General features: G+C 38.3%; 1 protein-coding gene across 2 annotated transcripts in view; it reads left to right on the plus strand.

Moving 5' to 3' along the window:
* Positions 1–15,042, plus strand: part of cdk18 (cyclin dependent kinase 18) — a 61,661-nt gene extending 46,619 nt beyond the window's left edge. Inside the window, exons 11-16 of one of the 2 annotated variants that reach the window (XM_042499590.2) lie at positions 871–968; positions 1,100–1,205; positions 2,590–2,632; positions 2,738–2,828; positions 3,997–4,074; positions 9,524–15,042. In XM_042499590.2, the coding sequence (XP_042355524.1) occupies positions 871–968; positions 1,100–1,205; positions 2,590–2,632; positions 2,738–2,828; positions 3,997–4,074; positions 9,524–9,558 (451 nt within the window). In that variant the 3' untranslated portion in view covers positions 9,559–15,042. The other variant, XM_042499577.2, reaches the window with a different exon arrangement.
* The last annotated feature ends 1,550 nt before the right edge of the window (positions 15,043–16,592 follow it).

The following is a 16,592-nucleotide window of genomic DNA, read 5'->3' on the forward strand; positions in this document are numbered from 1 at the left end:
GAGCACAAGCCAATCAGAGGCAGAGTAGGGTGGGTCATGACTTCTACCTCCTAAGTGGAAAAAATACAGTGATCTTCACCATCCTATGCAAACTTTGCAAATATTTAGGCCTGGCAGGAGGTCTTGCTGGCCTGGCGGTGCTCCGGGCCTGTTATATTGTTAGGGAAACACTGTACTTGTAGTATTATTTATCTCATCTGACCCAGTAAAACTGAGAACAAATAGGTTGAAAGAAACACATGCTGTATACTCCACCAACCTTTACTTGGATTGTCTCATTTTTCTGTGACCTGACTATAGTCTTAACTTGGACCTGGATCTGAACAAAGCTGAACTCTCTCAGGGAACCTCAAAGTATAATGTAGGGCCCCAAACACTGGTGCCAGCCTAACTGAGCACAGCTATTAACTTGGCAAATCAGATGAATGTCTAACAAATTGACAATCGTCCAGGATTTCCCATGAATAATGCAAATCTATTGAAATGTCCCGGGTTATTAGTAGAGATGAGTCACTCTTCATACAATGAAGCGTAATTCATCTGGATTCACTTTCCTTATGTATTTTTGCTCATTAGTAGTCTGCCATGGTAAGAAAAACCCACACAACTCACTGAGGAATAAATGTTGCTCTCAGCACGACAGCCTTTCATAAGCTCACCTAGCTACATGTCCTCTCATCAGAGCACAGGGCACCTCTTCACCACGCCGTGCTCTCTGGAACAAAAGGCTGCGCTGTGCCCACTCACACCACACATGTTTGCACTTCTGATCAGCGCTCTTTGAAGTGTGCATGTTTGTTGAGCAATGGCCTCACACAGAGTTCTATAATGTTGAAGGACCGTGTCTTCATCTCCTCCCTCCCGTTCCAGGGGTGTGGGCTGCATCCTGTTTGAGATGGCAACAGGTCGTCCAATGTTTCCTGGCGCCACAGTGAAGGAGGAGCTACACTTAATTTTTAGACTTTTGGGTAAGATAACGGCATTGTGATGATATCCCACAGGTCAGACTAAATCAAGTAATATATTAACTAAGAAAAAGGGATAAGAGCAACCTGTGAGAGAACACAACCATACATTTGTTTGTTTCTTTGTCTTCCAGGCACTGCAACAGAAGAGACTTGGCCTGGCATTAGCAGTAATGATGAGTTTAGGTCTTACCTCTTTCCTCAATACAGACCTCAAGCTCTTATCAATCATGTGCCCAGGTAACACTAACAGGTTTTACTCTACACTACTTTATGATAAATACTTAAGCTGTTCTCATACACTGTTTGCACATGTACAATACCTTTGAAAGAAATGCACCTGAATTTGTATATAACCCAAGTTATCAGGGACAACGCAGTAACTTGACCATTGTGCCGACTTGAGTAAAGAAGGAAGTAGAATAAAGAGTGAAAGTTCATGTAAGGAGGCAGGTTTGGATGGTTTGGGGTTCAAACAAACACAGAACTTTGACCCAGGAAACTAGTTTTTGTGTCCTGAGTGAAAACAAGTAAACTTTGAGTTATTTTTAGGTATGTCTTCATCATGTTTCTTGTCCTAAACCTAACGTACACAACATTACTTTTAGTACGTAACTTAACAGTCAGTACATAACTTGGTGATACCCAAACAAGTTTCTTTTCCTAAACATAACCCAAGTAACTTTGGGTGCAAATTCATTAGATATCATTAAAAAAAACTGTATGAGGATGTGCTTTTAATTTAGGCAGAGTTATAAGCTAATGACTACAAGTGTGTTTTATCAAGATGACTTTTGAAGATCTCAAGAGTAGGGGAGAATTTGGATGGTGGGAGAAAGAGAATGCCATAGTTTTGGATACAAAATGAAAAAATTAAATGAAAGTGAAACAAAATATATTGAGTTGGTAAGAGGACATTTTTGGCCAAAACTAAGCTGGTCTCTAACTTTCCTGTACTATTGTCTCTCGACACAAATGGATTCATGAGTAATGAGCAGGCTTTTGGTTTAAGTGCACTGATGACGTGGCCTTAGTTGGCCTTCTTTAAAAACAATGAAGCCAAAGTCTTTGGCCCGACTAATACACTTGAAACTGTTAAACATTTCAAGTGTCCTGTTGTTTTCAGAGAAACTCAATGAGACTCTAAACTCTAGAAGTGGCTTTCAGCAGCCAAATATATTTTTTAGCTAAATAACAAAGTCAATCTATTGCTCCACAGAACTTTATATTATAGCGTTGTATTGTGTGTTTTGTCAGTATTTAATTTGTATTTGTACCAGTGTACAATGTGTTATACCATCTGTGGTACTTTGTTACCATATAGATTGTATTCAGTGCTAATGTATTAATTATGCTTTTATGTTTTGATGAGCTAAAGACAAATTTCCACTTAGCTGGAAAATAAAATTTTATTCTACCCTGCTTCCACTGCATTTAGATTAACAGTTAAACTGAATATTGCTTTAATTAAAAAAAAAATCAGACCATATTGGGATCATTTGGGAAAGAATAACACTTGAAGCAAATTGTGTCCTCTGTATTGGCTTTCATTATCATTATCAGTGTGTAATTTATCCCTGAATAGCCTACTCATAACACAAAATTAACTTTTGTTTCTGTCTAGGTTGGACACAGAGGGGATCGACCTGCTGTCTGCTCTGCTGCTGGTACGAGATAAAAGCACGACAACCTTCACATACCTGGATATGAGACGCAGCTGAACTGTGATTTCAGAGATGGTCTAATGTGCTGCTTTTGTGTTGTGATTGCAGTATGACACCAGGAGCAGAATCACCTCTGAAGCCGCTTTGCGACATCCTTATTTCCTGAGTCTGGGGGATAACATACACAATTTGGCAGACAGTAAGGCTGCATTCACACCAAATCAGGTGTTGCAGTGAAAAACGCCATCCCCACATGTGAATTGAATGTTGGTAGTGCGTCAAGGTGGTGGTGATGGGGCTGCAGGAGATGCCTTTAAAAAACACAGCAGAACAGAATTAAGTTTTGGAGGAACTTAATCCGACATCAGGCTGCCGTGCCCGCTCACGTAACTGCCAATGAGACCAAAAGATGCCTACAGTTCACGGGAATTTTTACAGTTTCTCTCTGTTTTTAAATATTACAGTGAGTAAATCAAATAAAGTATATATTAACAGCTTGTGTGTATTAGCCTACAAAGGAGAGCACTTGCTTTGTTTCTGTTTGCGTGCACGTCTTTTAGTAGCAGAAAAGATAATGATAATCAAAAGGAAATTTACAGATCTTTTAATTCAACATGAACTTTCACCCTCCAATCCCCTATAAATGGGCCATTTAAGTGACAATCCCAAACCACCACACTACACTGCAGCTAATCACTGCAGCAGTGGATTTGGTGTAAATGCAGCTTAAGCCTTACACGTACACACACACACACACACACACACACACACACACACACACAAAAACCTCTTGGGTGTATTTTAGGTCCATAGCTTTTGGTAGCTCTGCTTGTGAATAGTGGACTGTACTAATACTGTAAATGTACTACTTAGCCATCTTAGCTGTGTCCTTTCTAAAAACCACAGATGACTCGTGTTGTTCGGCCAATTAGCACACTTTGACCAAAAAGGTGCATGAAATTTTTATACTGCCAACAAAGAAAAGGGGTTGGAAATGGTCTGGCAGAAAACTCTCGTTGTAATTAATTAAAGTGCCTGTCTCCGCAGTGCTCTTACTAAATATTGTGTTAGCATGCACAACCTCTTATACCCTGCATGTGGCTAATTATTGCTTTATTAAGGTGTTTTGTGAAAGGTGACAATTATTTGCATGTAGCCTGTCAGTATTAAAATCAGTACTTTTATTGGTAGTATTACCTGTTAAATGCCATGACAAACTTGAAGGAAGCAGAAGGAAGCAATCTTTTTTAACTCGCCATAACACATACTAATAATTATATACAGTTACAAAGTAGTAGTTCTGTATTGTTTTTGTTTTGTTTTTTTTGGGTGCTTCTAAGCCATTCTCTCTCCCCTCTTTGTTTTAGCTGCTTCGGTGTTTTCCCTCAGAGAGGTGCAACTCCAGAAGGACCCGGGCCACCGCAGCTCAGTGTTCCAGCCTTTAGGTAAGGTTCCTGTTCCTGTAAGATCTGTAGATGAACTGTGGGTTGCACATAATTCAGTTCTAGCTTTAAACCAGGTATTGAGAATGTGGTGCACAAGATGCACGTCCTGGGTCAGGCTGTTCTCATGCACTGTTTGTACTTTGAAAAGGAATGCATCAGAATTCACATATAACCCACATAATCATAAAGGCTGCAATCATGTGACAAATGTCCTGATGGGTGTGAAAAAGGTATTCAAAGAAAATAGTATAAAGAGTAAATATATACATGAGGAGTAAGGTTGGGGTGATGAATGGGTCTATCAAACACAGGATTTTCCCCCAGGAGATGGGTGTTAATGTCACAAACCTAGTAAACTTTGAGTTACTTTGTGAAACCAAGTGAACTTTGAGTTATCTTAAAGTATGCTCTCACGTTACCTTAAGCACATACCTTTATATACCATGCATAACATGACAACACCCAACCTGGATTTTTTTCCTAAATCTACCTACCTTTCCTAAACTACGTAACTGTACTTTCTGAAACCTCACCTACGAAACTTTAAGTTAAGTCAGTAACTTTACATTAAGTGTGGAACATGATAATGCCTAAACTAACTGTTAGGGACCCCAATTCGTTATGTGTCATATGAACTGTTGTATAGGACACATGCCTGTGTGTAATGCTTTGCATTAGCCCTGAACAACAATTTTCACATGGTTTTCATGAGGTGAGGAGGAGAGGAGCAGGTATATCAACAGGTGCAAACAAATCCCAGCACACTGTCGAACTTACACAAATCATATATTTTCAACAATTTAGTGTTGACCAATCAAGCAATTGATTTGTGACATAGGAAGTAAGAAGCCATCTTAAATTGCAATTGGCTGTAAGTCTCCAACTGAGCAATGACATAGCACACGTGCATTAGGGAAGCTGTTGATGTTTGGTATTTAATAAATATCAAAAAATGACTATATTACAATCTCATTATATATATATATGGAGCCAGAACAGATCAACTCTGTGCATGGTAACAAAATGTACCCAGGATTTCTATAAAATGAATGCTTAAAGCCCCAAAGACTGAACTACATTCTCAAAAAAATAAATCTCCAAATATTGCAGTTTGCATTTGTAGGTGAACCCAAAGGATGCATTTTTACATGGTAAAAAAACTACCCTACACATGCCAAGAGGTAATGGCAGTCAAAAAATTTGCATATTTAGCAGGTTACATTTGTGGATGAACCTAATATAGCACTTTCTTCCCAAGGGCAGCTACCACTGCGGCATTTAAGCACAGTCTATTAACACCAAGAAAACTAATAATTTCTCGGGTAAAACATTTCCCATTAACACCTTCATCATTTGTGTATCCACACACGTTTTACAGTATGATTAGCTGTACCTGTGAGTTTGGGGAAACCACCAGAAAACTGAAACAAAGGATCATTGAATACAAAAGCACAATGTGCAGAAACAATTGGGATAATCCCATAACTGTGCATTTTCATGATGCTCACCATGACATCTCTTCAATACGTTCCTGTGATATTGAACAGGTCACCCTAACACCACTGGGTGGTGGCCATGACAAACTACTTAAACAACATAAGGCATATTGGATTTATCTACCTCAAACATGGCTCCAAGGGCACTGATTGATGATTGATCCTGAAATCCCTTATATTGCATATTTTCGATGGATTTTTGCGGCCTTGGTGTCTATTGTATATATTTTTTGTATTTAGGCCTCTAAGGTAATGTGTTATTGGTGTTGATGTTTTATTAGAGCTACTGTATGTCAGGTTCATCCACAGATGTAACCTGTTAAAGATGTGCATTTTTTGACTGGAGTTGTCTTTATCTCTTTCATCTGTCTTGGGGTCTGTAGGATATGTTAATAGGTACTTATTTCATTTAATGTATGCAGTCTTGATAGGGTAGAGGTTAATTTGATTCCTGTTACTTAACATGGATTTACAGTTTGTCTATTGGAATTTTGTCAGGTGTTTATTATTTTTATTTATTTTCTGTTTTTTTTAAGTTTTCTATTTATTTATGCCTGTTTTTTACAAGAAGGCATTGAACTTTCCAGTCGTCTCTCCATCATCTCTGTTAAATTTGTGTTGAACTTGTGCAAACGTTTAATTATACAAATATTGGTTGTGCTTTTTGTGATCGATGTTGGATGGTGGTGGCATACTGCTACGTGTTTCTCATTTGAATGAGAAAATCCACTTACAGCTCTCCTGCTGCTCACTCTGCTACCTGGACGGTCAAGGTTTTCATCAGTAATGTCAGTAAACCTTGACAAAAACGGTGGAGAAGATGGGCACCAGTTTGGATCCCGACCACATGCAGAAGCAAGACCATCTCTGCATCCATCTCTGTACGATGGAATGAAGGAAACCTGCAAGCCAGTGTTGGATGATAAACTGCTTCCTCCACGCCTGCATCAGTTTCAGTAGAATATCAGGAGGTGATACCACATTCTTGTTAGCTCATGTCCTTTGTTTTACCAAAACTTGGCTGCATCGTGGAATCCTGACAGAGAGGACTCTGGCAAGAAAACAGAAAGCCGTATGCACTTTATGAGTAACGACTGGTGTGACAGTAGGAATATTAAAAAGCTGTCCCACTACTGTTCTCACTGTGCCACAGGGGGAATGGACACTCTGGATCAGTGCAGTAAATTCATTCGGCCATTTTGCCGAGGTTAAAATATGTTAACAATTTTGACAATTGCAATGATGTGAGAGTTGAAGAAATCATCAGGACAACATGAACGACTTTAAAGCAGCAGTCTACAGTGTAAGAGGAGCAGTAAAAAGGATAAAAAGGAATTACATTTCAGTGCACAAATTGGTAAGGTGTTGTCGCTTGTATGAATTCATGTGACCTGATTGATGTAAATGTACCCCTACAGGTTCATCTACGAATGTAACCTTCATATTTGGGAATGTATCCTTTTTTAGAATGCAGTTTAGCCTCTGGGTCTTTAAGCATTCATTTTCTACCTATTTAATCTAAGCATTTTAGGTTACATTTTGTAATTATAAAGAGTGTTTAACTTTTCTAGCTCCATGTGTGACACTGGATAATGTAATATAGTGAAATGATGTTTGATATTTATGCTCTCTTATTGCTCATGGGGAATTTGATTGGTTGCAGACTAACAGCCACTCCCCATTAAAGATGGCCTCTTATTGTCACAAACCACTTGCCTGATGAATGTCCAGTGCTGACACGTCACTAATAGATGTATTTTTGCAAGTTAAACATTGTGCAGGAGTTTGTTTGCAACTGTGTGCAGTGCATTCACATTTGTTTTTCTGTATATTTTCATAGCTGATAGTTTCAACTGACCAATTAAAAGTTTTGAGTCTCTAGTTATAATTGTGGTTTAGACACTATCACTATAAGTTTTCTGAAGTGTTTTGTTTCTGACCACAACATCTGAAAAGCTGAAGTGTCTGCAGATGTACTTTGCTAATTAGCAAAGCTCTGTAAGAAGATAGGATACTGACTTTGTGACACAAATAAAAATACCACAAAGTAGAGTCTCTGAGGAACTTAAAAGAAAAGTTAAGTAAATAAGGAAGATTACTGTCACCTTTGTATGTACTCTAATAAGCTCTTACCTAATAGGACTTGATTTCCCCCTAAATGGGCTTATAAAGCTTTAACACCTAACTATTCACCCTTAAACAAGCAAGTAGCATCCAATTGATTATTGTTACAATGAAGGATGATTATATTAAATGTGGTAAAAGTTTCAAGTAATGAGGTAAACATATATAAAAGTAATCCCTGTAAGAAAAAAACTCAGGCTTCAGACTCTTCTGAATACTCTATTTTCAACGTTTCTTTCTACTTTGGCTATGTTGAGATGTCACAGTGCACAGGATTTTGTTATGTGGTCATCTGATCCAGGCCTGCTAATGCAGGTGTTTATGTAGCCTACACTGCTACATGTAGCTACATGCTAACATCAAGGAATCATGTCTTTGTTGCAGAAGTTGTGAATTTCTCTAATCATATTCCTGCTGGAACATGTCTAGTTGAGTTTAGAAGCTTATATTTATGATTTTTTTCATGGTAGAAAGTGCCACTATTCACCATTACAGTTATTTCCTGGCTGCAAGTGCACCGCTAAAGTACATGTAGCTACATGCTAACATCTGGAAAACATTCAATTTTGGTTGCTGATGATGCCAATGTCTCCCCGATTTCAAATTGTATGCCTGCTCGAACTCATCCGGTTGTATTTAGAAGCTTTTATTCAGGGATTTATCATGGTAGAAAGGGAAGCTGCTCTTCATTAGAATGATTCCCCGGTTGCAATGTCAGTGCAGAGATCATGGATGTATTAAGAGAACTGGATACAGCATTCGCAATGCGCCGCTGTTCATTACTGTGAAATATAGTCAGTGGCCAAAAAAGCTCTATTTCTACTCACACGAGAGGCTACTGCTGGTTTAGCATTTTGCTAACTTGAATGAGGAAAAAATTATTTAGTCTCACAGCTCTTCTAGACATTCCAAATGTTATGGGACCGAATGGATTAAATCTTGAAAGGAAAACAAGTCATTTACGCCCTCATAAATGTATCCACAGATTTACAGATGTCTCTCTCACAGCATAAATCAATGGGATAAAAGTTTTTTTGGACCCCATGACATCACATGATTGACCCAGGAGTTGCAGTACCACTGTTTAGCCAGTATGAAAATTGGCTTCAAAGTGTGACACCAAGCTAAGAAAGACCCACAAACACTGAGCAATCAGAGCAGACTGGGCTTTATCTGGAGTGGGGCTTAACCCTTTGAGACATGGACAAATAGGCTTAATTTCTTTCAAAAACATGGGAAGGTTTTTTTTGTTAGTAAAAGAAAAAAAAGTTCAGATTTGCAAAAAAAAAAAAAAAAAAAACCAAACAGGGAAAGTTTTTTAAAACCCTGTAAAAGACTGTACTTTTTGATTATAAATTATAATAATTCTTGAAAATAGTTTAAATTCATATTTATGATAAGGAATATAATTATACTTAAAAAAGACCAAAACAAATTTCTTGCAATTTACATGGTTTTTCTACCAAGTTGCACATTGCCCTTTTCCCCATGTTTTTTAAAGACAACACATCAATTTGCTGTCAGGGGCTTAAAGGTTTAGATACTTCTGAAAGGTGTCTGAATGCTACACAAGAAAAGTGATGTCAATCCAGGTTTCAAAGGTTTACACAGGAAAATTAAGGGTTTCCATTGAAGCATTCAAACATGTTAAAAAAAAAAACCCTTAATACAAGTATGAACCTGAAAATTAGCATAAAAGGTCCTGTGCAAGATAAAAGTATGAGTCATTGCTTGCTAGAACATATTCTGTATCATCTGTTTTAATGGGTGCCTGTTAACACTGAATAATCATCATATTGAGTGCTCATTCTCAATTTGTCTCTTCTCAGGTCGAGGAAAGAACCGAAGACAAAGCATCTTCTAGACAGCACATTGGAGGATCAGAGAGACACAAAGAGGAGGAGCTGCCTTTTCAGATCACAGCACAGAGGCCGACACTGCTCAGCACATTCACAAGCATGCTCATCTGTGTGCACTCACCTGCATGTACACACTGACTCATGTGCACACACTTATTTGTAAGGCAGCTGGCCACGGAGACACACAGAGTTCCTGGAAAGTAACCTGTACTGCGCTTGAAATGACTGAGCTGAGATACACTCTTCCTCCAGGCCCACATGTATGAATTTGCACACATTTGCACAATCAGCGACACGGAACATGCTGCCACGCACCAGAGATTTAAAAGTATCCGGCTGACACACACATAAGGTTCAGCCCCAAGATTTCAGCTTTTTGGCCCCTAAATAAAGCTGCTTTGCCTTAGTGTGCACATATACACAAGCTTGTGTAAAACCCATTCAGAGCACACCCAGGGCTCTAGCCATTTACGGTAGCTACCACATCTGGAGCAATCATATAATTGCAGGTGTACAGACAAATGCGTTGTGCTGTAGATTAAAGTCTAAGCAAGTCAACTTATTTCCAAATTTTGCTAAATGTTTGTCTTTCTAAATTTTTTAGGTTGTCTCTGCACCAAAATGTAGCTTAAAGATACACTCTCCGATTTTTGCCCAAAGTTCCCCCAAGTGGCTTTAACCTCCAATTTCACAGAAAGAAAACGGTAATGATGACTAGGGCCTTGTGTGCTGATTAGGCATTTGCTAAATTTGAGAGGTTGAGCATTTGAAATATTTATGCCTTTGTGAACTATGAGCTAAATGGCTAATATAGTAGTGACATGTGAGCACAATTGCCAGAAGAAAATGTCAACATGTAGATTTCTGCAAATCACAGATTAATTACATTCGTACGTTTCATACATACCAACATTTCTAAAGTGGTGTGGTATATGACCTGACTTTGTCACAGCGAGGTTGAGAGGGATCCTTTTTTTCTAGGGTGATTGCACCCACCCACCAAAAGTGGGTATTTTTTAGCAACCCACTGCTGTGGTAGGCATGACCCATCACTTTCAGTGGGGATAGTGCAACAAAAAGCTTTTTGTTTTTGTTTTTTAATCACAACATTGTGTTTTTTTGTTTGTTGTTTTTTTTACTCCCCTCGCTCTAGAGATAGCCTTTGCCAGAAACGTCATGTTTTTGTGTTGTGAACATGGTATCTCAAAAACACCATGAGGAAATTTCCTCAAATTTGCCACAAACATCCACTGACACACAATAAATTAATTTGATTTTGATAGACAGGTCAAGGTCACCGTGACCTTGTGTCTGTCTCGTTCTCATGAAGGCAATATGTCATAAATGCTTTCAGTAAGTTTCCTCAAATTTGGCACAAACATCCACTTGGACTCATGAATGAACTGATTAGAATTTAGTGGTCAAAGGTCACTGTGACCTTACAAACCATGCGTTTGGCCATAACTCGAGTTCGTGCACTAAATGGCAATCACAAACTTTAACATAAATATCCAATAGGTTATATTCATGAAGTGTTTAGATTTTATATCCAAAATGTCAGGTCAATGTTAGGTCATCTTCACTGTGACATCATTATGTTCTGCAAATATACTTTTCTGGCCATTTTTCAACATTTCTCAGGAACGGTAGGGGAGACATTTGGTCAAGAATTGATGGCCGTTATCTTGGGTGCCCTCCTTGAAACTAGGCTGATTGTTTACAACCGATAGTCAGTAATTCCAGTTTAATGAGACATTGGTACGTTGTGCCTTGAGAACCTGATATTTTAACCCAAAACATGATCTTTCCTTAACCATAACCAAGTCTTTTTTGTGCCGAAACCTTACCACACGTTGACTACAGTGTTGGTGAAGTGTAAAATTTTCACACATCTCCTGTATAATAACGTACAAATGTAACGCATCCAGGGCTTGTGGAAACCTAAAATGTCCATAGTCATTCTGGTGATTGGGTTAGAAATGTTACCATAAGGCTGCCAGCCTCTTAAACAGTCCAATAAAGGTTCAGCCTCAGACAGTATGTTTGATAATGTATAATATATTGAGCGAGTGATGATTAGCTACCAGGATATGCCAGCTAGCAAAGAAGATGATGTAATTTAAACAACTTACAATCAAACAATCTATCAGTGATGGAATAATAATAATTAGAGTCACCTTTACGGTAGTTATGGGTGTGCTATGTCACTCTGCAGTCTTAAAGTTGTACATACACAAGTAGTCTAAACACTGAAGTCGTAGCAACACACTGCTCATTTACAGTACTTCTACTCACATCAAACAAACATTGAAGGTACCATCAAATCTGACTCCATCATGAACATAAAACTCCACTGTAAAATGGATTCATGTCAACAGGCTTGCCTTGCTGCAGTTTTGTTTCAAACAGTGTTTAGAGCTGACTTTCACTCCAGTTTTTGAAGTTGCCTTAGTAAATTGTGCATGATATTTTTGGCTTGTGAACAATCTATATTTGATCTAGTGTAGCCAACGTGTTAGGAGGCAGTTGCTTTGTGTGTGTAAATAACTCACCATGAGTGTGCGTACTTCTTAGTCTCCTATTTGCACAAACCAGAAGTGTCCTCTGAAGCCTGCTCCCTTCCCTTTGTTTCTTTCCTTACATGGTTCCAAAATATGACCCCATAATGACCCAAAACCCCTGGCACTAGACTGGGAAAGTGTCTCCGACAAGTACTTTCTGGTAGCAAATGACTCTCAGTAGAACTCACCACTACCCCTTATATTTTGCACAGCTCTGTTGCATCTATTGCTAGGGAGCAGCTTTTGACTGTAGGACCACAATAGTGTATAAAGGTACATTCAGTATAACTTAAAAAAACTATAAAAGTATGCGTATCTGCAGAGGTGAAACTTTTAGAGCTGAAAGTCCTTCACAGTTCCCTTGTGACTGAGTCCAGAGGTTATGATCACTGTATGCCCTAGAAGATGAAATGACGTGCAGACACAAAAGTGATGAGGGCTTGGCGCTAAGCTGCTCCCCTTCTCTCCCTTTTCTGCCTTTACTCCCTCTCCATACACAGTATATCTCTGAATATTCTCGGTCACCAGGTCATGTGATATCCAGGAGTGGCTTTGAAGGCATTTTGCCTTTCATCTGAAAGGCTTCCTCAGTTCTGACCGACCTGTGGGAAGTAAGGGTTGGGGCAAGCTAGTTCATATTGTGAAACTTCATCTGAGGGCAAAAGCTGTTCTGAACAACCACAATCAAAAGAAGCCTGTTATTATCATTGAGAGGCATGAGATGTGATAATCATTCAATTGGGGACCAGAGAAGACAGTCCTTCCTCAAAGGCATTCATGGTGCTTTACTGTTTGTTGACTAAAGAGAATAACAAAGACGCTACGTGAAAAAAAAAAAAGAAAGAAAAAAAAAGAGCTTTCGAGTTAAGTTCAACTCTGATGTACTGTCTTGTCTTGGCACATCTGGTCAATCACTGCGTGAATCATACATACTTCTCAGGTGATTTGCTTTGGAGCATTCCAGAAATTTCCGAATGCAGTCCTGCCAGTTTCAATGTTAAAAGAAGTGATCTTGAACCATGGATGTATTAAGAGAACTGGATACAGTGTTGGAGGCAGGACCCTGTTCATTCTTATGAAAGTTGCTCAGTGGCACATGATGCAAAAAGTTCAACTGCTGTGTGTAAAATAACTCGTATAAGTTGGCTACCTCTGGTTTAGCACTCAGCTAACTTGAATGGGGATAAAAATATTAAATTGTACAACTCTTCTAGACTTTCCAAATGTTATTGGATTGAATGGATCAAATCTTGATAGTGAAACTAGTCATGACGCTGTATCCACTGATCTACAGAGCAGTCAATAGGACAGTCTTTTGGGGCCACGGGGCATCACATGACAGTTGTAATTACACTTTTTAGCTGCTATGATAACTGGCTTCAAAGCCTGGCACATGTCCTGGGGGCCTGACTTAAAGACCTGATTAAACAGCATTTTGAGAGTTTCTACCTTCAGCACTGTGACATATTTATAGGCAAAACAGCATAGTCAGAAGGATATAAAGTTGGGAGGAATTCGACTTGATAGCTGAAAAGATGATGTTCTATAACAGTGACACTGCAACGGTGTAACGCCAGTGGGCAGTGGAAACCGTCAGGTCCATCATACACTCCATGTAATGTTAGTTGCTGAGGCAGTACTGTTAATCCTTTGCACGTAATCTGGAGTTGTCACAGATACCACTTTACCTCAAGTGAATCAATTCTCGAGCAGCGGGTCGATAACCATTGTCGGGGAATCATTATGGAGAAAGCAAAGACGCACTGATGTAGCCTTCTGTTGCTAGCTAGCTAACTTAATCTGAGCTAAAAGTTGCAGATTGATGGATGGGTGGATGTTATGATATTAATGGTTGAAACTGGTTGATTCAAGCTTATGTTAGCATGTCATGTTTTGTTTTGCAGGAAAAAAAACATGGCTGGATTTTGATATATGAACATGGAGGGTTTTTTTTTTTTTTTTTTACATATATTGTTAGATATAAAGATAGATGCACGCAATGGCTGGGATGTGATCTAAAAAGATTAATAAAGCACTTTTTTCTTTTCATCTCGCCTTCAACAACTGTCAGTCTGTGAGCGACCCTACAGAGGTTAAATGTCTGTTACTCCCCACCGGTTATTCAGAACTGAGGAAGCTTCTCCGATGAGGGGTTAAAGAAATCTACAGCAATTTCTCTTTGATTTAGCACTAGATGACTGGATCCCATCCAGAAATGAACAGGTCATCTGGTAAGAGCAAATGAATGACGCCTGGCTACTGCTCAGGAAGACGGGGGTAGAGTTATTGGTTTGAGCCTGAAAAGCAGAGTGTTGATTTGTTTATGAGTAAAGAGATGAATGAAAACTTAATGGCCAGTGAATGATATTTCTACCACTAAAGTGAATGACTCTGATTGAGGGGTTACCATTCAACACCCTGTTCACCTGTAAGCAAGTGTATGCAAAGGTGAAGGCAGCGAGGAGAGAAGTTTAGGGCGAACCTGCTGGGTCTTCAGAGGGATGTACAGCTGTGGATGTTACACTTCCAAACCCCACCCTCCCCTCTTTCCCTCTGGCAGAAGTATTACTGTGCGTTTAGTTGTGGTAAATGAAGCTATTTTAAATACTGTAATGAAAAAGAAATAATATATATGTATTTTAACAGATGTTTTCATCTTTCTCAGTGAGTTTTATGCCATTAAAAATAAAAAACATAGAACACTGTATTTAATTAAAATAAAATAAAGAAAAAAAACCTGCAGATGTCTAAATGTTTTATAAAAGATAAGTTTAGATTTTGTATGAGATGTGATATTTTGTGTGATTTGTCTATACTGTTATGAAATGAGAAATTGAATGTACTGTGGCTGCCAACGGGCATAAAATTGATTGAATAAATGAATAATTAATGAAGAAATAAACTATTGAAATTCTGGCACACACTTAACCTGCTCAGTGTCTTTTCTCTCTGTTTATTTACATAGCATATGTAAAAAATACATAAATATTTGCAGCTGTCATTATTGTAGTTAGCATTGTTATCGTTTTCATTGTCGTTGTTGTTGTTATTGTTGCTGTTGTTTTCAACAGCAACAATAACTCTCTCTGTGTCCCCCAACCTCTCTCTTTTCTCTCTCCCTATCCACTCTAACGTTGTACTGTCCGGTAGCCTTGCCAATAAATCTCAGTACGGACTGCAGCAGGAAGAAGTATGTCAGACTCCTCCTTTGCAGAGCAAATCTGTTATGGCACCTCAGGGCATCCAGACCTCTCATACTGCATGCCTAAGCTGCCGAACAGGACAGGTTAAAAGAAAAAAAAAAAAAAAGTTTTGATAAATAACTTTATTTTGTTATCTGATTTATTAAGATAAGTAATGTAATTAATTTAATGCTGAATTCATTAATTCACATTGATATTGTTTGAAGTTGGTCCTGGTTTAGACATGAGAGATGTTTAGGGATTTCACCCTTTAAAGTTAAAACTGGAAGAAGGCAGTCTTACAATATTTTTAACATTTTATTCTACTTTAAAAAGAACATAAATAATCTATTTATTGAAATTAGAAAATTATTGTATATTTCCCATATTTTTTTAAGTCTTTTTAAGTCTCAACTTTTTTCTCAACTTTCAACTTTTTCACTAAAAGTCCTAAGTCAAGATTGACTAATTTTCAAGTCCCATACTTCACGTTTTGAGTACTAAAGAAGTCATAATGCTTCTTGACCAAGTGAAGGGCTATTTTGACAACAGAGTGATAATATATTAGAATTAATAATAATAATAATAATAATAATATTGCTCCTTTTAAAATTTGTATTCATGTCATGATCTTGAGTCTTGATTGTATTCCGTCACCTTGAGCACTTTGGGTTTGGGTGGAGGGGGATTCTGTGCATGTTTTTTCTTGTTATGTATTCATGTTTTATCTGTTTCCTGTTTTATTTTGTAGATTGGTTCCTCATGTGTCATGTCCAGTTTCGGTTGTTTTCCCGCCTGTTTTCTTACACACCTGTCTTCAGCCTCACCAGTCCTTCCCTGTTCCCAGAGTCTTCCCTGCACACCTGTTCTGTGTTCCTTTGTCTTGTTTGTTCCACTCTGGTGTCCCTGCCACACCCTTGTTGTCAGCCAATCCCTGTGTTTCCCTCCTCCTGCCCATGTCCACCTGCTCCAGCTGCATCCTGTTCTACAGATTAGTTCCTCTGTATATAAACTTGTGTCTTTCTCTTGTCAGTTCATCTGTGTTTCGTTTCCTGCTGCATTCATTGTTGTATTTTTATAGCATGTTTGACATGTGGTGATAATACATGCGTTCGCTTTGTGTCACAATCAGTGTTGCTACAAATCACTGATGTATCCCAGCCTGTGAGAATAAAAGAAAAAGGAAAGAAAAATAAATAAATAAAATAAGAGATTTTTTTTTCTAATCTACTTCGCATGTTTTGTATTGAAAATGATTTTTTTTTTTTTAAATCATCCAAAAAATATAGTGGTATC

The sequence above is a fragment of the Plectropomus leopardus genome, chromosome 2 (genome assembly GCF_026936395.1).
Source record: "Plectropomus leopardus strain MGB_pleo_1.0 chromosome 2, ASM2693639v1, whole genome shotgun sequence".
Classification (NCBI taxonomy): domain Eukaryota; kingdom Metazoa; phylum Chordata; class Actinopteri; order Perciformes; family Serranidae; genus Plectropomus; species Plectropomus leopardus.